Below are 26078 nucleotides of genomic sequence, written 5' to 3'. Positions count from 1 at the left end.
TTGAATCCTATATTTTATTTGTATTTTAAACAATTTTTATTTATTTATTTTGACCCTGGTGCGCTCCCGAGGCGCGCCCCGGTGAGCGCCCCGGAAAGCGTAGTCGTTTGTAGCGCCCCGGTGCGCGAACCGGGAAGCGTTCCGTAAGCGCCAATGTCGCGAACGAAAACATGATCGTGACGTATCGCGTAGCCGCGTCTTCGTGATATGTGCGGCGTAAGCGCACCCGGAAGCACCCGAGCGAATACGCTCGCGCAACGTAAACATCCGACGCACTAGCGCGTCGGTCATGTGGCCTGAAAATAACACTTTTAATTGGTGCAGAACAGTTTTAGTTTCATAATGATGAAATCCCTGGTCTTGTGACCTGAAAATAACACTTCTCATTGGTTCAGGCCTTTTTTTTTTTCAAATGATGAAAGACCCCACCTTTTTTCCTTATTCTGACTTTGTCCTTTGACTGAGGAAGACCTGATTGTACCTCTCTGTACCTTTTTGATCTATATAATGGCTTCAGTAGCAGCAGCAGCTGGTGCATCTGCACCACCACCACCACCACCACAACCACCAAGAGGACCACCTCAGGATTACATTGGTGGTCAACAAGAGGAGGAAGAGGAGGAGGAGGAGGCGGGGAGGAGAAGATGGCTTGGAGAACACAATACCCCATACCAGCCAAGACCACACATTATATGGGAGTTTTTTCGATCCCAGAGGGGAAGAAAAAAGTAAATGCAGCCAAGGTGACTTGCCTAATCTGTTGCATGGAACTTTCTAGAAGGAACCCGAATAAAAAATATTCATTCGGAAACAACACAATGATTAGACACATGCAGCGCAAGCATCCAATAAACTATTCTGCTGCAAAGATGAGGGAACTGGCCTGAAACCCTCCCCAAACTACAAGCACCACCTCGAAAAGAAAGCAACGCACTTCGTCGGGACAAGAGGCAAGAGAGACGATGCCTTGCATTCAGCCACGGTTTGCAGATTTCCGTATAACCTGTAAATATTGTGGGAAGACCATCTCCTACGGAGAACAGAGCGTAAAGCTCATCGTCCTTGCTGGGGACAACCACAAATGCCCCAATAAACCCTAATTATTTCTTTTCTTTTTTTTTTTTTGCACCAGTTGAGCCATTTTCAATTCCCTGTTTTTTCATTTCTCCCCATGAAAAATACAAAAAAAATATAAAACTGTTCAGAAAACCCATAAAAAGTTAAAAATGTTCCCAAAAACAATAAAAAAATATAAAACAACAAAAAGAAGAAAAAAAACAGTTTTTCTTAGAACTATCTCCAATTTATAAAAAAAGGCTACATTTTTAAAAACTGTCATTCTTTTTTCCCCATGGTCGGCTCCCCGGTTCGCTCCCCGGTGCGCGTACCGGGCGCTCCCCCCACGCAAATCCCCCAAAAATATTTTTTGCCCAGCTGGGCCCTTTTATGGCCCCCACATGAAACCTAGGGGTTCAGGGGGTCTATCCCTGCCCCCTTATGGTCATTTCCCCCTTTTTTTATCCACCTCTTGTGTCTCGATCCTACCGAGGCACAAGATGGCGGCCGCTCCCGACTGTTTCGAATGTTTACAGACACCCGAGAGCCAATCAGCTTTCCGTGCGCACCTCGGGTGGCGCGCCCGGAGCGCTCCCCGGTGCGCTGCCATAGATATATATATTTTTTTTAACCTAAATTACTCAAAATCCACTGGAGCACATATCTTGAGACATAGCAAAGGCACATCGGACTACCAGTCCCTACAATTTTGCCAAGTTTGGTGGTAATCCATTCAGCCGTTCGGGCTAAAAGTGAGTTCGAGCGCCCTATGGAAATTAACCTGGGGAAAACACGTTTTGGGATGCCCCTTTTATCTTGGCCCCCGCTTGACGAATCCCCCCAAAACTTTCAAGGAAGGACCGGAGCTCCGCAAGGCAAATTTGAGGACGTTTTCAGGCAGATTTGTCAACCGGCGCCAAAGTTATTCCAAATAGAATTTTGAGATTTTGCATTGAAAAAAATCCTAACTATAACTACCTACTGGCGTCCGCCAGTAGGTAATATATATATATATATATATATATATATATATATATATATATATATATATATATATATATATATATATATATATATATATATATATATATATATATATATAGTGAACAAGCCGCTGCGGTGGAACGCGTCACGGCGGGCTTATGAATTGCAATAAACCCCCACTTTGATTGCACCCAGGACGTAATTTTTGTGTCACTGGATTCTGAGAGCACGAGAGGTAACGCCGTTTGTAAAGGATATATATATATATATATATATATATATATATATATATATATATATATATATATATATATATATATATATATATATATATATATATATATATATATATCCTACTGGAGGTCGCCAGTAAGTAGTTATAGTTAGGACCTAGTTCCATAAGAAATCCGCAACATTCTATCTGGAATAATATTGATGCCCGTTGACGAATCGTTGCGAAATTCTCCAAGAAGATGGGACGCTCCGCTGCGCTCCTATCCTGAAAGTTACAGGGTGATTTGTCAAGCGGGGGCTGAGAAAAAAGGAGGGTCCCAAAACGTGTTTCCCCCATGCAATATTCCATAGGGACCTTTTAAGTGCGGCTACAGACCGAACTGCTGAACGAAATTACACCAATTTTGGCAAAAGGGTAGAGTTTGGTTCGCAGATCACGCTTTTTGTTAAATTGTGTAAATCCATTTAGTAGTTCCTGAGAAAATCTAAATTAAAATCATAGATATATCTATAGACGAAGTATGAATGGTATGCGTACCTTCCAGAGCACGAGCTTTATGCTAACTGGCTGTCAACACTCCAAACCAGGAAGTGTTGGCAGCCATCTTGTGCCTCGGTAGAACCGAGGCACAAGAAAACTGAAAAAGCAACGCAAAAAACAAGAAAAGGGGGCAGGGTAGAAACACCCTGACCCCCTAGGCCTGCTCAGGGGGTCCCACAAGGACCCCTAAGGCCCCCAAAATTGTGTGATACGCGTAGGGTATGCGTATCCCATGAAAAAAAAGACCCCAAAGCAGGTTTATTGGTAATTAGCCCCCGGGGGCCAAATCCCGGGGGCAATTTTCTTAATTATAATGGGAGGCCTAGAGGGGCCTCCCAGCCCCAGGGACTCCCACCCCCAGGGGCTTTAATATTATGTATGCGGGGGGCTCACGCCCCCCCCCCCACAGCCCCGGGGACCGCCACCCCCGGGGCTTCTTATTTTTTTTAAATAAAAAAAACAAAACCTGTGTGGGGGGCTCAAGCCCCCCACACGCCCAGGGGACCACCACCTCCACAGGGCTCTAATTTTCAAAATAGGGGGGTCCGTGACAGACCCCCAAGCCCTGGGGACCACCACCCCCGGGGCTTATAAATGTTGGGAGGGGGGCCACGTGGCCCCCCTCCTGGAGCCTTGTGGTGGCCCTGGGGAGCGCCACCACCCAGGGCAGGCTCCTGCAGTGTCCCAGGGTGCCTACCCTCGGGACACTGCTGTTTGCTATGGTAGGGCGGGAGCCTCGCTGCTCCCGCCCTACCATAGCAAACTGCTTTGGTTTTTGAAAGAGAAACAGGAAACCTGCTCTCTCTTTCAAAAACCAAAGCCAATTGCTTTTCTACATGGGGAGCAGCATGTTAGCTGCTCCCCATGCAGAAAAGCAATGCCCGCTCCCGCAGGATGCGGGGAGCCGGCAGGGACCGTGGGGGGCTCGGGGACCCCCCACGCCAGGCCCCGGGGGATGGGGTCCCTGGGCCCTTAAGTGGCCTGAGGAGAGGGGCCATGCAGAGAGGCAGAGAGGTGTAATTAGGCCACGCCCCTTTTTACACCTCTCTGCAATTCAGCCCCCTGGCGCATACTGGAGGTTCCTGGTGGGCTAGTTGGCCCCCAGGTACCCCCAGTATGCAAGGGGACTTAATCCACCAACTTAGAACGTGCTACGGGGTGTGCTTGCACAGTGGTGAAGGTAGGGGGCGGGGCTTGAGATGATATGTGTGCAAACATATTTGTCAAAAAGAGGGAGAATGATCTTTCGATCAACGGACACTAATTACCACTCAAAAGGGTGGAAGGTCCAGTAACAGCATGTGTCCGTGTCAAAGTACAAGTAATTCAACAAAGGGGTTGCTGAACTGTTCCTAAAGGGAGGGGGAAATAAGGTTGGCGTGACCTAAGGTGTGGATATTACACCTTTTGGCATCCATTTTGTTGGATGTATTTGCCTCACACACCCAGAAGGGTGTCATGCTTCATCATTGGCGGTTGCTCCTCGTCGGGGAGGCGGTGCAATCCCCGACGGGCTCACCTCAAAGAGGGGCTCTATGGCGGAGATCTTTTGTATCCAACTGCCTTATGGTGAGGTGCGGGTGTGTGGGCAGGAAAGCTAGTTGCCTGGTGAAGTGATTTAAAATGTAGCAGGGTGTGCCGGAAACTACTTTATTCTGGAGGTCCCCCTACTGCAATTAAAAACGTGAAGGTAGCTCGCTAGGTGTCAATCCATTAGGTAGAGTGACCCTAGAGGAGACTAGCAGAACAACTGGTCGACATGTTTCTCGCACTGGGGTATATTCACCTGCGATTCATCAGGACCTTAAAAAAGTGAATAAACTAAACAACATGCTAGTGTAATGTGTGTAGTGTGAGTCAAATTTTACCTCTGTGGAAAATCCTATGCCTAATGGTCAGGGACTTCGAGCCACATGAGTGGTCGGCGGGTCAGAACATCGGGGTTAAGCCTTCAGGTGTAGCTCAATCCTCCCGTGTCTGCGTGGAGGCACCTACCCATCTCCGCCGAGCTCGGATAGCGGGGCTTGAGATGATATGTGTGCAAACATGCCCTGTGGCGCGTTTTAAGTTGGGGAATTAATTCCTCTTCAATCCAGAGGTCCCCTAGGAGCCAACTAGCCCAACAGGTACCTCCAGAATGCGCCACGGAGCTGCGTTGCAGAGTGCCTTAAAAAGGGGGTGTGCCCTCTGAACACCTCTCTGCAACGCAGCTCCCTGGCGCATACTGGAGGTACCTGGTGGGCTAGTTGGCCCACAGGGGACCTCAGGATTGAAGAGGAATTAATTCCCCAACTTAAAACGCACCACAGGGCATGTTTGCACACATGTCACCTCAGGCCCTTCCTTCACTATTGAGCAAAATATTCCTCTAAAATCAGCCGAACTACGAATTCGGATTTACTCACCTGTTATCACGAGAGACGTCAGTGCTGCATATTTGAGCCCAGTACAGACCCTGAAAAGTAAATCTAAGCGTACTTACCAGTAACTTGTATTTCCTTCCATAGGAATCTATTGTGTGGTTTTCACCAGAAAAGTTTCTAAGTGTCTATTTTTGAAACGTACAAATATTCTTCTAAAATCAGCCGAACTACAAATTCCGATTTACTCACCTGTTATCAGGAGAGACCTCAGAGCTGCATCTTTCAGCCCTCTACTGATCCTGAAAAGTAATTCTAACCATACTTACAGTAACTTGAATTTCCTTCCATAGGCTAACATTGACTGGTTTCACTTGGAAATTCTTCTAAGTGCGGGGTTTTGGAACTTGAAAAAATTCCTCTAAAATCAACTGAACTACTAATTCTGCTTTACTCACCTGTTATCAGGAGAGACCTCAGTGCTGCATCTTTCAGCCCGGTACTGATCCTGAAAAGTAATTTTAACAGTACTTACCAGTAACTTGAATTTCTTTCCATTGGATATTTTTGCCTGCTATATTAAATATATATATCAATTAAAAAAATATAAAATAAAAAAAATAAAAAATTACAATTTCAATATTTTAAGATATTTGTAAATTTATATTAAAAATATGTACTGTAATTAAAAAAATTAAATATCTAAAAATAAATACTTTAAAACAATGTAGTAAATCAGTATAAAAAATATAACAATTAATACATTTGAAAAGTATCATTTACATAACCTTTAAAATTCACTGAGAAAAACATAGGTTTCAGCCACGTTATAGTTAGGAATTAGCATTTAAAAAACCTTAGAAATTCACTGAAAAAACCATAGGTTTCAGCAACGTTATAGTTGGGAATTAGCATTTAAAAAACCTTGACATCATCCGGTGAATGTGTGTCTTTCTGAAAAAATAAATATTTTTTATATTTGTATATCTAAAGGCCGATGGAAGAATAAATGGGTAAATAAGTGTCTAAATGGATGGTTTTTTTTGTAAAATTGATTGTATAACTGACTTAAGTGTATCTTAGTGAATGCATGTATTAGCGAGTAATATTCAAATATGTAAATATCTGTATCAGTGTCTCACTTTGTGTATAAGTGGGGCATGGGTTGGTGAGTAGCTACATGCGTGTCTATATGGGTTATTAGTTGTTTTTTTGAGTATCAGTATGAGTGTCTGCATGGTTTGGTGGGGGGTATTACTTAGCACATAGATGCATGAATGACTGACTTACTGTTTGTATGTGTTTGTATGTGTTTTGAAGACAGCATGTGTGCAGGAATGTATGGGTGGATGTGTGTGTGTATGGGTGTGTTAGTGAGTGAATTACTGTCTCAATTGTATCTTTGAGTAACTACATCTGTTTCAAACTAGTATATGTTAGTATTGATGTATATAAGTGAGTATATGTGAGTGAGAGATTAAAAGAGTTTTTGTATAAATAAGTTTGTCTTTCTATAAGTGATTGTTTGAGAGTAAGTATGTGTATGTTTCTGTAGAAGTGAGTGTAGTGGTGTGTGTATAGCTGTATATGCAAGGAAATGGATGTTTTATAGTTTATTTGCCTGTGTTAGTATGTGTGCGAGTAACTCTATGGATGAGTATCGGTGTGTAACAGGATGTATAGGTGCATGAGTTCATATGATGAGTGAGTACATGTATGAGTGACTATGTAGAACTGTTGGTGAATGAGTGGATGTGTATGTAGATGTTGGAATAACTGAATAGGTTGTTGTAACTGGTATTGGTATCTCCATTTTTTTGAAAATTTTAGTTTCTATTTTGGAATGTGTGTATCAAAGGTTATATTAGGGTGAGAGGGAGTCTGCCACTCTTTCACAAGGATGATGTCATCAGTGATGTCATCAGTGATGTCATGAGTGATGTCACTGACCATGTCATGAGTGATGTAATATGTGACGTCATCAGTAGTGCATTGTGGACGCGTGTATTATAGTTAGCTGAACTAACTATAACGGGGGAATTTCAATGGTTTTTTATGAGTGAAATGTCCAGCTAACTATAACGTGTGTGAAACCTATGTTTTTTTCAGTGAATATATATATATATATATATATATATATATATATATATATATATATATATATATCAAAACAATACCCTTTCAGGCATAGAGTGACACAATAATTATGCAAAAAGGAAGCAGAAAACTCTGGGTAGTTCTCAAGTTTAGGTAGAAAGCAGCTCCTGTATAAGCACCCTCAACACCTGCAACACTAAATTTGCTCACCTCAAATGTCTGATTTTTTTATCAAAGTCTGTAAGCGTAGGATTAGCACAGTGCCATCTATGCCGAGATAGAAAGGGACAATGTTTGTTGCCATTTCTACAGCAAAGTTTTTAAGCATAGGACTAGCACAGAGACATCCATGCAAAACTGTAAAATTACAAAATATTTTTACCACTTCAAGCACCAGGGTAGGGTCAGTTGTCTGATATAGTTTCAGATTTATGACCTACAATCATCCTGTCTCTCCTATTGATTTTGATTTCCTGGGAAGCAGCTGACGCTGTGCCCTGAAAAACAGTATTCATGCAGGAAGGTGCAGCTCATATAGGAAGTCCCAGTGAATGCAAGAGGTTCTTGTTTAATACTTTGTAGAGCTCAATACCTGATGCAAACACTTTTAACCACTTATAATGACATTGAAGAAACTGGATTTTAAATGGAGATTGTCATCACTGAAAAACAGATTTCTCCTTTCAAAGCACAGGAAATAAAAGATGTGACTATTCAATTTCTCAGAAAGATCTAGAAACTCACCCACTTAACTGCAGTTTATTCCTCGATCATTTTATCAAAAAACAGGAAATTAATGCGTCCTTGAATCTTGCCTGCAGTATGCACACATTTCTTATTTTTTCTGATATTTGCTAAAGGTGTATGCCTTGTAAATGTACGAAAGTTATACATTGCCAGGCATACTCCAAATCCTCTGCAGTTACTCCTGTATAGTATCTGTAATTCATTGGTGTGAGCGTGGTAAAAAAAAATGTTGATTGCACATTTTACTTATTACAGTGTGTTGAAAAATGGCCCTCTCTGAAGGGTCACCCCATACTTGTTGCCTCCTCCTCTTCTTTCTTTTCTTACCTTCTTTTTGTTGTCTTTAGGACTCTGGGCACTTAACCACTGCTAACCAGTGTTAAAGTGCACGTGCTCTCTCCTCTAAACATGGTATAATTGGTTTACACCTGTATGGCATATTTGTTTTACCTGTAAGTCCCTTGTAAAGTGGTATACCATATATATAGGGTCTGCAAATCAAATACAACTAGTGGGCCTGCAGCACCTATTCTGCCACCCACAGAAGTAGCATGTCGAACCTGTCTCAGGCCTGCCATTGCTGGGCCTGTGTGAAGTTTACTGCTATTTTGACTTCACATTTAAAACCACTTGCCAAGTCTTAAACTCCATTTTTATTTCATATAAGTCACCTCTAAGGTAGGTCCTAGGTAGCCCTAAGGGCAGGGGTTCTATGTAAGTAAAAGGTAGGACATGCACTTTTATGTTTTGCATTTCCTGGTTGTGACAAACAGCCTATATCACATTTCACTGCCGTGAGGCCTACTCCTCTCGCAGGTTAGCATTAGGAATTCCTTAATACACTTTTAGGGTGTAATTCTTGATCAAAGAAGAGTATCTTTTTCATGTTTGATATGTTTGGAATGGTAATGAGAAATCCTCCTTACTGGTGAAGTTAGATTTAACCTTACTGTTTTTAGAAATGGAAAGTTGATGTTTCTCTGTGCTTATAGCTCAATCAAACCAATAAATCAAATGGGATTTATCTAGCGTGACTTATCATCTGTGAGGGTCCCCAGGTGCTGGAGGGGAGGGGGTGTTTCATCGCTGCTCCTGGTTACCTGTTGAAAGGATAGGTCTTCAGTTTCTTTCTGAAATCCAGTAGAGTTGTCGCAGTTCACAGATGCAGGAGGAGATTGTTCACAAGATTGGGTGTGAGGTGGGAGAAAGAACGGACTCTACGTCTGCATCTGAGGATACGGGGGGCTGAGCAAAGTGGAGGGAGAAGGAGTGGAGCTGTCTCTTGGACTGATGGAAGGTAACTTTCTGGTTGAGGTAGGCTTGGCCCATGCTGTGGAGAGCTTTGTAGGTGTGGGTGTGGAGTTTGAAATGTCAACGCTTGCTGATAGGGAGCCAGTCTAGTGTTCTGAGGTGGGGAATTATATGGGTTTTTCTCAGGAGGTTAACAACAAGCCTCATGGCCACAATTCTGAATGGTTTAGATCCTGTTTTGGAATTGGGAGTTTATCCCTTTGTATAGGTTGTTGCTATAGTACAGGCACCATGTGATGATAGCTTGTTTGTTGATGCTTCTGCTGTCCATGGGGAGCCATTTGAAGATTTTCTTCAGCATGCGGGGCATAGTGCTGCCGAGAATAATGCCTATGTTTTTTGAGTGCTCCGTGGATTCAGAAGGGGGGCCTAGTTTGGTGGGCCCCCAGGTGGAGGCAGAGCTCCCAAAAGTACCTTGGTTTTATCTGTATTCTCTTTGAGGCACTTGCTCTACATCCAGCTGGCGACATTCGTCATGCACCTGTGGAAGTTGGCTTTTGTGTCGGTGGGGTCGGAGGAGAGGGATAGGATGAGTTCGGTGTCACCTGCGTAGGATAAGATGTTCATGTTGTGCGATTTGACTATGGTGAACAGGGGTCCCATATAGGTGTTAAAGAGGCTGGGGCTGAGAGAGGAAACTTGGGGGACTCCGCAGATGATGTCTTTAGGGGCTAATGTGTGTGGTGTGAGGTGGATGCTTTGGGCCCGGACTGCTCTCTGACTGGGCTCTGACTGCGAGGAGAGCAGGACTCTCCCTTCCCTCCAAGGGCTCTCCAGTGGCTTGTTGGCTTGCCTTCTGTTGCCTGAGACTCAGGGATATAACTCTGTGTGCTTTACAGCCTATCTTTAATATACATCTGTGCTTGCTGAGAGCTACAGTTGGTGCTTTCCCTCTAGACAGCACAACGCTGGAAGGATAGGTGTGTCTAAGTACCTATCCACATACATCTGCATTCTGATGGCCTTGTGTGGGCAGGATGGAAGGGAGGGGCTAGCACTTCACTTGAATAGGCTTTGTCCTGTCCTCACACAAATAAGTGATTATCCCCCACAGATAGCTTGGCATACAGGACTGGTGTTGAAAGGGATACTTGTGCATTTCAGAAAGCTACATCAAAGGCACTTTTGGGTACAAGTACTAAGTCTCTGACCCCATCAAACCAGACACTACTGGACTTGTAACTGGATCTCTTCCAGATGAACTACTATGCTGCTTAAATGACTCAACTGGACTGCTGATCTAGAAGGCCTGCTTTTCTGTTAGTTGTCCTGCAGCCTGCTGCTCTCCTTGACTCTTCTGAAGGAGAGTTGTACTCTGCTTTCCCTCCAAGAGATCTCCAGTGACTTGTTGGCTTGTCTCCTGTTGCTTGAGACTCAGGGATATCAAAGTCTCTACCTGCACTCCTGTACCTGGCTCACTGGAAGTGGCCCAGATACTTGTGAAATAGATTTTGATGCATCTCCTGTCTGTGTGTAGCAGAACTGGCACATTGGCCCAGTTGGCTTAGTAAAATCAGCGCATTGCCTCTATACCAGTGCTTTGCCTCCAGAGACCAACGCAAAGGACAGTGTATCAATGCCACTGCCACTTAGTGAAATTGTCTCATCCCCTCAACTGTGTGGCACAATCTGGTGCATCACTCGATGCCCATTGACCCTGACACCCATACTCAGAACTGACGTATCACCTTCACTGTGTGGAGAAGATCGACACATCCTGAGAGGCTCGACATCGACGCATCTCGTTGTTTGCGACCAGGAAAGGTAATTTGTTTACTGGGGCCTGTGTGGGTCATGTAGCGGGCCCGCGATCCATCACAGTCGACCCAAACTTTGACTTTGCCCTGGTCCTGCATGACCTAAAATAACCTTTTTAGCGCTACTTGCTTCAAAGCGCTTTACTGCATTTAATTTTTACAAATTGATATCTTGACTTCTTCCGGTTGGATTTTTTCAGTTTGGGCTCATTTTTCTCATATAAATATTCTCTATCATCCTAAAGCAGTATGGAGTCTTTTTGTGGTGTATTCATTGCGTTCCAAAAAAAATGTATACATTGCCTCTTTAGATAGGCCTGACTGCTGTGTGTCAAGCTACCAGAGGGTGATTACAGGTTATCTTTTAGTGTGTATCTAGTTTACCCTGACTAGAGTGGTTGTTTCTGCCTAGCCTGGGTGCATACCTCAGCCAACCAGGAATCCTATTTCGAACACAGCGCTTTATACATATGGCACGTATATTTTCATGCGGAGAATCTTTTCCATACACTCACTAATATTGGATGATTATTTGCCTTTCCACCCTTTTTGCACCAATCAACCTTTTTCAAAAGTACATTTAGAAATTCAAATGAAAAGTAAAAAATCATCTGGAATGTGTGTGATTATCCACAAAGGTAGGGCTGTGAGAGAGCCCGTTTTCACACCCCTTTACCAAACTGATGCTACTCAGAAACACAAGGACATGGAAATACATTCATAATTGCCATCATCTCGAAAAGAAAAAGAGAAAGTGTTCTTTAGTGCTCTCTGCACCTTGGTTTTAAAAACAGTGGAATATCATAGGCTACACAAGACAATGTGCACCCTGGATTTGTTTCCGTATTCAAAAGTGCTAGACACTGATGGTGTTACCCTTTGAGGTAGCCAGAGAACAACAACAAAACTCTTGTTACAAACCTAAATGGCACTGGACATAGAAAAGGTCTAAGCTCATTGGGCGGGTAGCATTTACTTTCCCCAGTGGGGAAAGTAAAATGCAAAGAGGTTCAATGAAAAGCATGAGTTCATAGGATGTATTGCTTGTGTAATATTATACACCCCTTGTCTGTTACCTACCCTTCCTTCCTTTCTTCTCCAGATCCTGCATACTCTAAACTCGTCCACTCCCTACACCTTGCCTGTGCACCGCACTATTGTATTGCCCTGTCCCTTCTTAGGGCCTCCATTATGGACTTCTCATACTTCAGTAGAACTTAAATCTTCCTACTTAAAATGTAACTTCATGACCAGGCTCACCTCGTTTCACCGATACAGCTTCCATTTACTAAACCCCTCCAACAGATCATTACAATGGCTCATCTCTGAGGCCGGCCACAAGCATTATCCTGGATTTTCTTTGCTTCTCTAAGACATTTCTACACATTTACACTCTGCCCACATGCTACTTTTGTAGAGTGAATTTCCTTGACTGTTTATAGTTCCCAATTGCAGGATCCCAATTCTCATTGTATATACATCCTTGATGGAGACTGTTGCATCATTTATGTTGCTTTACTGCTTTGTCACTCTCTTGACCATGAAATTCATCGGATGATTAGCATCATCCGCTCTCATCCACTTTAGTTGCTCAGAAGGCCTCATTCATCGGTTCACCCTTCTTTGCAAGAATGATGGTCCCCTGCAAGCTGCAGCTCCAAAAACAAGATGGCATGCAATGTTTGGAACATTGTGGCCAACTAACACCATTTGTTGAGCTTGCCATTCTAAACTTATTTCAACCTATTTATCAAACTACAATATGTATAATACTACTGAAATTATGGATTTATTTTCCTTAAAAAAGTATTTTCTTGTTATTATGAAACCGAGGGCTATGGTTTTGATGTAGGCATAAATGTTCATTAACTATTGTTTTCATATGTGTATATTAAGTATAATTAATGTTTAATGTTCTATCTCATTGCAGTGGAAGTGAAGTCAGAGGTTCCGATGGGATTGGAGCCTGTAACACCACTAGATTTACGAACAGACCTCAGAATGATGATGCCTATGGTGGACCCTGTACTGCGGGAGAAACAGCTTCAGCAGGAACTCCTCCTAATCCAACAGCAGCAGCAGATCCAGAAGCAGTTGCTGATTGCAGAATTTCAGAAACAACATGAAAACCTGACCCGGCAGCATGAGGCCCAACTCCAAGAGCACCTAAAGGTATTGAGAATATGAGCATTTGATCACTCTTCTTATTATGTAAATTTGTGATGGTGTGGGTCATCCTATTCTGTTTTTTTAGATCGAGCCTGGGAAGCGCATGTGCTGCTTTGCGAGGCATGCTGTATTCAGTATATGGGCTTTCAGCACTCTCAGCGCTTTTGGTGGGTTGGTTGGCCTGCCATTCAAATTCCTTGCTCTGGTTGGTCAATAGTGTCCATCTGTCCCACCTTTGGGTGCTTGATTCCCTCCCTGAGGACATCGCCAATTGTTTTGTTTGGTTGGTCAGCTCTGGTAATCTTTTTCCTCCTTGCTCGCACAGCCTCCCTCCCTCCCATCATTGCTACCATCACTTAATCTTACCAATGCCATCCCCCCAGCACCACCTCCCAATTTTCACTGCTCAATTGGTTCTTGTACATGGCCACCCCTGGCCATCTGTTACCTCCTCGCTTGCACACCCTCCCTCCTGTTGTTGCTGCCCTCACTTAATCTCCCTAGTGCCATCCTCCACACCACCACTTCCATGTTTAACATGCATGGTACCTGCCCTTTTTAGCCCGGTTTCAGCAGATCTTCCCTACTGGGTCGGTCCTCATTAGCCCTGTGCTGAATCGACTGTGCCGTGCACCACTGATTAACATAGAGGAATGGGTAAATGTAGCAGGAGTTGTTTGCAAGTTGTTCTCATGTTGCTGTTTCCCTCTTATTTCCTATTGTTCCTCCACATCTTTTCCTTGTCTTGTTCCATTCTTCAAATCATGCTCCTCCTTAGGCAAGTCTTGCGCCGTCAGCCTCGTCTTCAACTTAGAATGTTCATCGTCAAACGTTTCGTGCTGTTGAGGCAATTACTATAAATATAATGACTCCTTTGTATACTTTATGATTGCTTTTCATTAAAACCTCAACCCAGGTGCTGCCACATCTTCTTTTTGGGTGCTTTGAACCTGTACTATCATAGCTGGTCGTGACATTCTAACTGCCCCTAATTTAAAGAACCTGCAGCCATATTCCGATTTAAAGAGCCGCCTCCATTTTCTGACTTGGTTCAATGTGCTACACCATGCCACACTGACCGTGAGCTCTTCAGCTCCTCAAAGGTGTGAGGCACTATACAAGCACTCCATTCTCCACATGTTCTTTTGCAGTCACTGGACTCCGCTCTCTCTCGCCAGTGCCAATTCTTTGCTCCTTCAACCCGCCTTGTTGGCCCACCTGAGCTCTCCATAGGCTCCAATCACAAGAATGACAAACACACCACTGCGCGCCTTCAGCACCAACACAAGAACAAAGAAAGGATGCATGCATAAACCATCTTCCAGAATTCATACCACCTGCAGCGGAATAACAGAGTCAATTAACACAACAGCATCTTCCTGCAGCACACTGGAGCATCAGTAGTGGGCAAAGCGACTTTTAGAGTGGAAAGACACTGGCTCCATGGACTAATTCATCACATTAGAAAGCCGATGACCACAGGTTTTATCTATACGGTCCTTATCAGCCCTTCATGCTCCCGAAGCTGATAAAATCAGTATCAATGAGTTAGGTCCCCCCCAAAAAAACAATCTGTTACTCAGCGCCCAGAAAATCATGGATAAGTGTGCGCATCACAAATACAGGTTAAGCATGAATAAAACGAATGAGTTATTTGTAATCTTCCCTGTGTTATGTTCTTTTCGAACAAATGACTGGCCACAAAATGGCACTTTTAGGTTGATACTGAGAAGAAGTTCCCTTGAATGAGATATTCAATAAAACAACTTAATTAACAAATCAATTAGGACAATAAAGTTAAGAAAATTGTACACAATTTATTAATATTACAAAATATATTAAAAAACACAAGTGGGCAAGAGCGCCACTGTACACAAATAAAAACAAATAAATTGGAGGAAAAATTGTTAAAACGGTTTTTTGACATACATGAAGATCAAAATCGACCAGCAATATTGATACGAGGAAAGGGGAACAGACAACAGCACGACATCCAATTGTTACAGTACTGGGTGTACATTCGAACTCAATGTGATAACCATGTGCTGTGCACAGTTTTTATTTTGTATCAACACCGGTATCCGAGTCTAGGAATTGTACATGGAAATTGCGTCGACGCGTTTCGGTGGTTGAAATAGTTTTGGACCACCTTTATCAAGACTCTATCTTTTGTCTGTCGTGTATCTGGGGTCAAGAACGATCACCCTTTAGATTCTTGTTTGGATAAACTCCCTGTACGTTCAGTTGTAAAAATGTGCGCTTTAGATTAAGTGAGTTGACATCAGTTTTCCTCCACACTTTTGTGTGTCTGACTTCGGTTTAAAAGTCCTGTAGATTAACGTGGTGTGCTTGGCGATACTGCCCGTTAAAGAGCGTCTTTTTCTGTTTAAAAGAAGTGGAAACCAGGGGCGCTTTCGTCTTGTCCTCCCGGCGAAAAACAATTGTTTCCCTATTCGGCCGAAGAGAACTGCCTGCTTCTCTGGTTTCAGTCCGGTAGGTTGAGCCTAAACAGCGCTTGCACTGTAGGCAATCTGTTATCTTATTTGTGGGGTCTGACTCCTCTCACGCTCTGGATTGGCTTTTCTGGTTGTCCTTTAAAAATCGTAGCCTGCTAAGGGTGGCTGCATGTCCCGCTTTTTTTCGTGAGTTCACTCCCCCGTAGTATTGCCTCGGGAGCGAGCAGGGACGTGCACGCTCCGTGCTGCCGAAAGCTGCGCAAGCAGCGTTTCGCGCAGAGCGAAATCTTATGTCTTACACTGTGTGCTTTAGTTCAGCCTCTCTCTTTCATTGGCTAGCTCCATAAATGGAGGCTAGCCATTGGAAGAGAGATCTGTCAGTCATTTCCCGAGGCGATTGGTGGGCGTGCCACCGATTCGTTCCCTCTCCGCAACGTCATGAAGATGTGGGCACTGTGGGCGTGGACTTTTTTTTTTTTTTTACACCGGTTTGTGTTCATTGTTCGTCTTGTTCCCTGTCCCGCTGGCTGTTTCCTGTCCACCCTCCCGCTGTCCGTGTGCCTGCCCGCCCTCCTTCCCACTGTCCGTGTGCCTACCCGCCCCCCCTCCCGCTGTCCATGTAGCTGCCTGCCCCCCTCCCGCTGTCCGTGTGCCTGCCCGCCCCCCTCCCGCTGTCCATGTGCCCGCCCGCCCCCCCTCCCGCTGTCAGTGTGCAAACATTGTAGAGCACGGTGCGGTACACCACCCTTTCCAGTGAGGTACGGGGAGCAGCGTAATCAGGGGGCACAGTACGATTGGCAAACCCCGAGCGCGTGCACATAAGTCAAGCACGGAACAGCGACCCCATTAACCAACAGTTCGTGCCTGCACAGGACAGCCATACAACACCGCGCGGGAGAGGTCTGAGCCAACCGATGCCCCAACAAAACAACACTTTCTTACCGGAGACAACAAAGGAAGTACTGGTGTTTGGGCACCGGGCAACCGGCGAGGCTCTAGACGTAGAAACAAATGACGGACAACACATTGGACTTAAGAGAAGCCTACTGGAGGCGGTGCATGCGATGCCCATGGCACCAGTTGGCAGTGGTGTAATGAAACTAGAGTTCAAGCGCCCCCCCCCCCCCCCAACACACACAAAGTACGCGGTGGGACCCATCACGATCCAAGCCCGCCATCTCTGCCTCAACTACCCCCACCCTCATTATCAGTACCATACAGGAACCCACCGACTACGGGACTCATTGACCTATGATTGTGGCACACACTAACCCCAGGATTGTAGAAAAAAGTGGCTTGAAGGGCGCCCCCAATCACACACACTCTCAAAGTTAAAGTCAAGGGCTCAGAGCGCATCGCGCTGCTTCGCGCACACACAGTCAGTCACTGATTAAAGGTGCTATGATTGATGGGCCTGCCTCTGCGAAGGCACATGATGACCGGCCCACCCCTAGAGCAGGTCTGGCATCCATCAATGATTATGGCCTGCAGGCCTGGCTGGCTGCAGTCCTTGCTACATTCTTGCTTGTTGTGTGTTATCTCTGGTGTCACTATAATTCATTTGCTGGAAGGACGGCACGGACCCGCACGATGCACCCACACTCACTCCATACATGTGCGCTGTACCTGCATGCCCACCCTTCCCCCCCCCCCCCCCCCCCCCTCCAGGTCACCGCTTGTTTGCAACATTAAGCTTGGAGGCATACATTAGCCAATGCCAAATTAGCCAATGTGGTGGGGGTCTCCCAGGGCGTCATTTGTTTAGCGCGCGAAAACGCTACCAATGACGGCCCTGGGCAGCAGTTGCGTTGGTCAACCCCCGCGCGCTTCCCATATATGCGGAGGGCTGATGTGAGCACCCTCTCTTTCGGTGCGGGCCCCGGTGCGGCGGACGCGGTGTCGGTGATGAGTGGTGGACTGGTGGTGCCTGCGCCGTGGTGACTGACAGGCAGACTGTCATCGTTGCACTGCGGGCACACTCCACTGACTGTGAGTGACTGACGGCCCGGGCTGCTTGCTGCGGAGGAGCGGAGGTCGGGAGGAGGACTCGTCGTGAGTCCGTGTGTCACTGCTGCTGCCGACCCAGCCAGCCCCAGCCCTTGAAGAGCACAAGACACGGTGCGCAGAGCGTCCCTTGTTTGCCCATGGTGGAAGTAACACTGCACACCTCTGTCCCGCCAGGGATCCAGGTACAAACATGCTTTTGACCCATGTGTCAATGCAAATGTCTTGCATTTCAGTTGTTTGTGTAATGGCTATATTTGGAGAAACATGGAAATGTAAAGCCCACGATTTCGCTTGGGATATACTGTGAGGTATAACACTTTCCATTCAAACAGCAGTCAGAGGGCCAATTTTCGTCCTTGCACTAGGGCTGGTGACGCTGGCTACGCACTCGGAGGACATCTCTTCACTTGTCTGAAGAAGGCTGTTATACAAATTTTGTCATTTACAATGCCATTAGCTCTAATTTTTCCAAAGGCGAAACCATTGCATTGTAAATGCTTGTTCTTTGTTTCTCCGAATTGGTCCCAACACCAGAAATTATTTTATTCAAAACGGAATGCGTGGTTTATTAGCTACATTGGAGTGATTCTTAAATGTGAGGGCTCCCATCTTTCCATTCAACTGCAAACTGCACCGTGTGCAGCTTCGTTTGTACTTTAAAAAGGAGACGCTTAGATCACCTTGTACTCCATTTACGCAGTAACGATGCCCCTGACCAGAAACAGATTCCTGCTGTGGCGATATTGCCAAAATCCGGTTCCAAACTTTATTCATTATTTCAGATGCCAGCAATCATATACACTATGCCATAGAGAAAAAAGCTAAATCAAGACAACTGCAGAGTGTCAGCAAATGTAACGGTCGGCATTAAAACTGGAAGCAAGGAGGCATATACATCGTCACAGTGTATGGATGCCAGGGCACTACAAACTGCGAATTCTTTGAGGTACAGTCGACTCAGTACTTTTTTGGTAAATAAATATATATCACTTAAAGTGTGCTGAGAATTACAACTGGTTTGGGCGATGGTGCCAACTGCAGAGAAGACAGAGGGCAGGCAGATCTAAAGTCAGAAAGAGCCTTACGGAAAGCACGCAATGCCGGAAGTTCCGATGTTTGCAGAATGTTCAGGGCCGTCATCTTCCCTTCATGATTTCTAGACAGCTCAGTAGCTTATAGTTTAAGAACACCGGCATCGCATCATGGTATGGTTGCTACAGTAACTGCTGCTTTTTGTCATTTCAGGACGTTTTGCATGCAGGGATGTGTGGGACTAATTCCACGCTAATTAAAAAAAGGTTCAAAACTAATGTGCAGAGAAACTTGCCGAGGATTAAAATGAAATTCTGCAACTGCATAAAAAACAATTTGCAGGAAAAGACTACACGTGATCCTGTGGATGAGTTTATGGTTGGCTTTTTTGTGCCCATGCATGTTTGTACGGGCAAAAGAGAGGAGATTGTTGAGCTGAAAGACAGTGAACATTGTATGCGCCTGTTAGAGAGTGGGTGGAAAGTGGGAATGTGTTAGTCTAAGTGAGAGAAAGGGAATAACTATGGGAGCGTGAGAAAGAGTACGCTTGTGTGTGCGTGAGAGGGTGTATGTTAATGCAAGTAAGCATGGGCGAATTTTGCGAATTTGCGATCCGCAAATTTGCAGATTTGCGAATTTGCAATCCGCAAAATACGCGAATTCGTGCGAATTTGCGGATTTTTTTGTTTTTGCAGGTGTTCACGGGGCGCTTTGCCTATTCGCAGGTTTTTTTTTTGCCTGGTTAATCACTGCCACCCTCTCGTTTATTATGCCCTTCTGCCATCTGTACCACTAGTTTCTGTGCCCTTCTGCCCTCTGCCCCACTCATTTTTTGTCCCCTTCTGCCCTCTGTCCCACTTAGAATGGCGCCGGCAAGCTGCCAGCGCCATTCTAAATAGCGACAAAGAGCTTCAACAAGAAGCACTAATAGATAAAGTAAAGCAGGTGCTCGAGTTGAAGGTCAAATTAAGTTACACAATCATTAATCACCCCAAGTTTGGGGTGATTAATGATTGTGTAACTGAATTTGAACTTCAAGTCGAGCACCTGCTTTACTTTATCTATTAGAGCTTCCTGTTGAAGCTGACTTTTGTAAAAATTTTAGAATGGCTCTGGCAGCTTGCCGGCGCCATTGTAAAAGAGTTACAAAAGTCAGCTTGAACTTTTGACCCAATCCGTTCCACTCGCGGATTTTGCGGGAAATTCGCAAATCTCGCGGATTGCAAATTTACCGAAAATCCGCAAAATCCGTGGGCGGAATGGATTTTCCGCCCATGCTTAAATGCAAGACACAGGGCGGTGTGTTTGCGTTAGAGAGAGGGTGTGTAGAGTGAAATTGTATGTGATAGGTAAGAAAAATATAAGGCTTACCTGTGAGTGTGTAAAGAAGAGTCTGTGCATGTGACTAAGATATTTGTGCGTAAGTGTACATAGGTGTGTGTGTGTGTGTCTGAGAGAGAGAGGAGGCTGCAAGTTATGGAAGGTTGGCTTTCCAAAATAGCTTACATATTCAAACAGTTTGTATTACATACCAGTCTGAGGAAAAGAAAAACACAGCATTAAATCATAATTGTTAAAATGGGAAAGCACCCTCTATATGTAATTGAAGAAGAACCCAGTCTGGGGCAACATTCCAAGAGCGTCTTCACACTGAAATAATTGAAAGGGTGGCAGCGCGGAGTGAGTGTTGCTATTATCTCCCGATAATGCTCCCCCCCGTTTATTGTCATGATGTTGCCTTAGCAGGGAGCAACCGGCACCCAGAAGTCTTCCAGAACCCAGAATAATATTAATTTTGAATAAACCGATCTGAGAGCTGTCCAAACAATCTGCCTCCTGGACCTGGAGCAGGCAACCTCTGATAGTGGTGCAAAAACCGATGCGTTTCTTGGGTCAAGTCCAGCTATGTCGCCCCAGGGCAATAACGACTCTTAAACGCATGTCTGTGAGAAAAAACCTGTGACGCTGTACTACAGGCACCAGAGCTATACACAGAGGTGTCGGAATAAGTGAAATTGCAGCAGAAAGCGAGTCACTACAATAGCAGTCAGATATTTGACTTTTACTGTACTGTAGTACAACCATAGGCGCACAAGAGCGCCTGGGTTCTAGGAATAAGAATGAACATACTACAGGGGTAACCCATTTAACCCATAGGCTTTTGGGTATCAAACAAGGTAAATAAAAAAGTGAAGCCTACGGAATTGTAATACCTCTAAATGATTATAAGACTGGATACCATCAATTATCCATTCTTGGATTAGTCCTTCTCAACACAATTTAATTGAGATATTTTTAGATATAGAGTGTCTCCAAATGGATAGCCAAAACAAAAAAAGAATGAATATCAAATATATGGTTCAACTATTTCTTTTAATTAAACCACATTTTACCTTAAATATTGGTCTCTCACATTAAACACAACTATAAAAAATTCATATATACAAACACAAAGACATATATTTTTGATTTACATATATATACACTTTTTTTTAACCGAACTAAAGGTTCTTATGCCCCACTTATTTTGACAAGGATGTCAATGTATAGTTAATTCACATAACATTCCTTCTTTTCAGATCACCAAAACAAAGACGAAGTGAGTGTACAAGGTTTAGCCACTTTTAACCTCTCTCCATCTAGCACTCCATTTAAGATTATTTTTTCCTCAACAAAAATCAAACATATTTATTGTTTTGGAGTCTTGGTTCTAGGAATAAGCAGCGCCTTTCATCAGTGTGCTTGCTGCCACAGAAAGAATGGAGAATCTCCCCCACAGAGTACTTTTATTCGATAGTGATATTTCCAGGAATACCTCTCTCTGCAGCCGCGTCACAGCCCCAAAGATAATGTGCTGCATTGGCTGAACACTTATAAGGTCATAAAGCTAGACCTATTGGTTATGCCAATGCTTATTTATTTATGTAGTGATTTAGTTTGCATATACAACGTTATTGTCATTAGTTATTTTTTCTTTCTAAACATTCGTGATAATACAATGTGTTAAACAGTTTTGTGTGTATGTTCAAAAATGCAAAAGGTAGCCCGTTGATGACATGCTAATAAAGTGTTACAAAAGTTGAAATAAATTAAGAAGAATATGGGAATAAAACAAAAAGGCTAATGGAAATTAAATTATTGATCTTCTTTGTTGAGTTAGCACAGAAATTAGGCAGGTAGAGCTTTTGTTTGGTTTATACAATAAAGAGTCCTACTCTAGTTGTCTGTAAGGGACCAACCCCTTTTACTAAATAAGTTTTCATAAATTGAGCATATTCCTTTTGTATTGTTTGTGAAGTAACGGATACAATGGGGTGTTGGTGCTAATTATGCAACGTTTTGTTGTTTTTCCTGCCTTGATAAAGTTGCAGGTTTTTGTAATATTTCTAACAATTTTAGCGACATGTGTTTCATTATCACCAATTTATTAAAAGAATTATACATAATAGCGGTCAAGTCAAATATACTTTTATTGAATTTCATAAAAAATCATAAAAGAGTGTGAAAACCACCATTAAAGGACAATACATTAAATGTACATTTTAAAAACTTGTGATAAAAAGGGACAAGGCAAGAAGATTGTTCTACAAGCAGTTGACGCTGATTGAGTTAAAAAGTTAAGACGTGCTGTTAATGCAGTAAAAATAGACGAAATATATAGACTGTATGTGTTATGCCTACTTAAGTTGATACACTTTTTATTGTCCAGTTCTTTTGCCACAATTTTCAGGAAGTTTTTTGGCTCTGCAAGGCAGTTGGATAGATGACCCTCTCAGACATTAGATGACTGCAGCTCTGCAAGTTCTTATTTGTTCCTTCTTTAGGACTTCCCGAAGGACCATTTTTTGGGTTTCTAATAGGAAGGGGCAGATACAAATCAGGTGCACTAATGACTCGTCCCCTTGTCCGCACAGGTGGCATTCCTTGGATTCCCAGGAATATTTCCATTTCAGAGTGGGGTCCTTCGTTGGGAACGACCCTAGCCGCAGCAACGTCAAATAATGCTTTTTCTGGTGAGGAAAGTATGGTTGAGGTTCCAGCATCTGGTATCCTTGAATCACTGCCCATGCATGATGTTTTTTGAAAAGGCAGTTTTATCTGTCAGTAAAGAAATCCGTTTGATTGCTTTGTTCACTAAGGATTTGAAGGTGGAGTAAGTTGTGAGAGTGAGCCAGGCCTCCTCTAGCTGCAATGCAGAGTGGGGTTACTTCAAAACGTTGATAATTGAGTTGTTTCGCCTGGCTTGGTTTTTAATTTCTATCCAACAATGATTGGCTAAAGTGTTCTCTTCGGCACCCCTTATCCTCCAGTAGTACTTAACTAGTGCACCTTGTCTATCGGGGATCTGATTTTTTAGGCCATATTCTAATCGGATATGAGCTTGTGAAATATGTCTAGGGTTTGAAAACAATCTCAATAAAAGTGGATTGTGCTGTATTTAGAACTGTGGTGTCTTTAAGGTTCAAAATGTATTAGCCGTATGATATGGAGGGTAGAAATTTAGCAGCGATGACTTTTAACAAGTGCCCAGTGGAGCAGCCTAGGAGCTTTTTTTTTTTATATTTTAAATGCGAACTGCAGTTATTTAGCTTTCATACGTCCTTGACCCAGGTGTGGCTTAAAATTGAGGTCCAGATATTTATATGACTCCACCTGGGTCAAGGTTTGCTCATCCAGTTTCCAGGTGAATTTGCGGCTTTTCGTTATTTCGGAATGTTTGTAGAAACACATCACCTTCGTTTTTTGATGGTTGATACATAATAGGGGATGGTGGCTACATTAAGAAAATGAGCATTTACGTAAGCCATAAGCAGATGGATTTTATGACAAAACAATCCAGTGAACTATTGTGTTACTGCCAGATCCGCCGTATTTGGAACTGGTGAACCAGGCTGAAGACCCGGCGTTGCTTCAGCATCCTATTATTCGGGGCAATTCAGTTAATCTCCCCCCCTAAAAAATGGAATGTCTCCCCCGCCTAAAAAATGGAATGCTGCCTTGAATTAATGTAACCCGGATCAATGCATTTGGTTTGCGTTTGCGTTTATAAGCCTGTAACAAAAAAAGGAAACACTACTTTAACCCTCTGTTTATATCCAAAAGGAAAGCACTCGGTTGCAGAGTGGAATTTTATACATTTTGAAATTTTTAGGTGTAATAATACACCTTTTTGACAGTTTGATTCTAAAATCTCAGTTACTCAGCTTATTTCATGTTTTTTTGTGTTCCTTCCCTTGTTTTTAGGTCGACAGGCTGAAGAGTATATATATATATATATATATATATATATATTATATATATATATATATATATATATATATAATATATATATATATATATATATATATATATATAAAAACAAAAAAACATTAACCTATTAAAATGTAGATCTAGACGGCTGAAAGAGTTGAATCAGCCTAAGAGCAGTGTGATAATGTGCCTATTAGTGTCAAAGCCTCCATATTAAATAACAGTAGATGCTGCAGCACTCAGGATAATATGCTGCATGGCTAAATTCTTATAAGATCCCAAAGGCGAAACCGATTGCATTGCAAATGCTTGTTTTAGTATGTGGTTTCTGAACACTGATCCACTATTCTACTTGTGATCCATCAAGATGTGAAAAGATAGATCTCAACTATAAGATCTCAGCTATTGGTGGCCAGTAACAGTTGGTGACAAGGTATCCTGGGAGGATACCATTCCGTTCAGTTTTGAGTATAGGATTCTGGGATTTACCAGGGAAAACCAAAATCTTTTCCTTTGACCCATTCCTCATTCTTCCAGGTGGTGCAAAATGTTCATCGAAGATGCCTGAGAATCAGGAGTCACCTGAAATTAAGGACTCCAGGTCCATTCAGTGGCCTAAACTTGTGATGCTCGGTACCTGGTAGGTGATAGCAGACACAATCATTAACACCACACTCGCTCTATTTACGTAGCATCTCACAATGAAGGCCTACATTTTTTTAAAATTTCAGGTATTTACAAGGACAGTATACAGGTATAGAGTCACGGTCCCCCAGGGGGGAAAGGCAGTTGTCAAAAACATTTATGTGCCGGTGGGGTTACATACTGTTTTGTAGCATGCGTATGTCATTCGTATGTCATATGCGGCGCTGTCCGTGGTACGCGGATGCTTCCCTGGGAGGCTGAAAGGAAAGGTAAGAAGGGGAGAGCGGTGAGAGTGGGAGATGGAGGAATGCTAGTGCCCGTTACTAATACCCTTGGTCAGGCTACCTTGCCTGTGTGGTAAAGATTATGTGCCAACACGGCGCGGGTCTAGGGGGGCTTGTGTGAGGACAGGTAGTTGTCCAGGGATAGCCACATTTCTGCAGTCGTGTGGGTCATTCTTGTTTGGTTTGATGTTATGGTGTCTGCTCCCCGTAGGAAGGTGATCCAGTTGAACCACATCTTAAACGATGCTTTCCCTGTGTCCTTCCAGTTGTTCAGGATTGTCTTGATCGCTGCGGTGAGTAAGAGATCGATCGATTCTTTGTCCCCCTTGGATTCTATTACTGGTGACATGAAAGTTGTGGCTAGAGTTTGGAAGTCCAGCTGTTTTGAGAGGCCTAGGGCATTGTTTATGAAGTCGCTTATTCTACTCCAAATCTTCTTGACTTTCGGGCAGAGGAAAATTAGGCGTGCAAGGTCCCCTTTATGCTTGTTGCAGTTCCAGCACACATCACTATCTCTTATTCCTATTGCGGCTACTTTGGCCGGGGTCCGGTATGTCCTGTGCAGGAGCCAGAATTTGGTTTGGGCTAGGGTGGTGGTGACTTTCTTGTGTGTAGCTGATGTCCACAGTTTTATTTTTTCTCTTTCTGTGGGATGCTCGCCGGTGATAGATTTCCAGTATTCTAGGGCTTTGTTGTTTAGGTTGGTTTTCCCTGGGCTTAGCAGTTTGTAGAGGTGTGAGGTTTGGTGACCTATTTTGTTTACGTTCACTGCATATTGTATTATCGAGGGAGTAGCTTTGTTGAGTTCTGCTCTTGTTATTGCCACCTTTATTTTGAGGAAGTTGTAGAGCTCGATGTCTGTTAGTTTGTGTCTGAGTCTTATGGAGTCGAAGGTGATGTGTGTGTCTTGGTCTCCCAACTGGATGGCGATGGAGATGCCGTGTCTGCACCAGGGGGCCATGTTGAGCGTTTTCTCTCGGTATTTTATTTTAGGGTTGAACCATAACGATTCCCACCTGGTGTTCTTGATGCCCGTATCCATCAACCTGTCGACTTTGAGGAGGGCGTTCTTGTTGTTCATAAGTACCGGATTGTTTGCGATTTCTGGGTGTTTTTTCGCTGTTAGTAGGGCTATTGGGTCGAGACCT

At 43.6% G+C, this 26078-nt stretch overlaps 1 protein-coding gene across 6 annotated transcripts in view; it reads left to right on the top strand.

The window, feature by feature from the left end:
• Positions 1-26078, top strand: part of HDAC9 (histone deacetylase 9) — a 2124307-nt gene that overhangs the window by 1907971 nt on the left and 190258 nt on the right. For all 6 annotated transcript variants that reach the window (XM_086941890.1, XM_086941889.1, XM_086941892.1 and 3 more), the window contains one exon: positions 13018-13259. In XM_086941890.1, the coding sequence (XP_086798016.1) occupies positions 13018-13259 (242 nt within the window). The remainder of the gene's footprint in view (positions 1-13017; positions 13260-26078) is intronic.

The sequence above is a fragment of the Lissotriton vulgaris genome, chromosome 10 (assembly GCF_964263255.1).
Source record: "Lissotriton vulgaris chromosome 10, aLisVul1.2, whole genome shotgun sequence".
Lineage (NCBI taxonomy): Eukaryota > Metazoa > Chordata > Amphibia > Caudata > Salamandridae > Lissotriton > Lissotriton vulgaris.
This window is presented reverse-complemented; position numbering and strand designations above follow the sequence as displayed.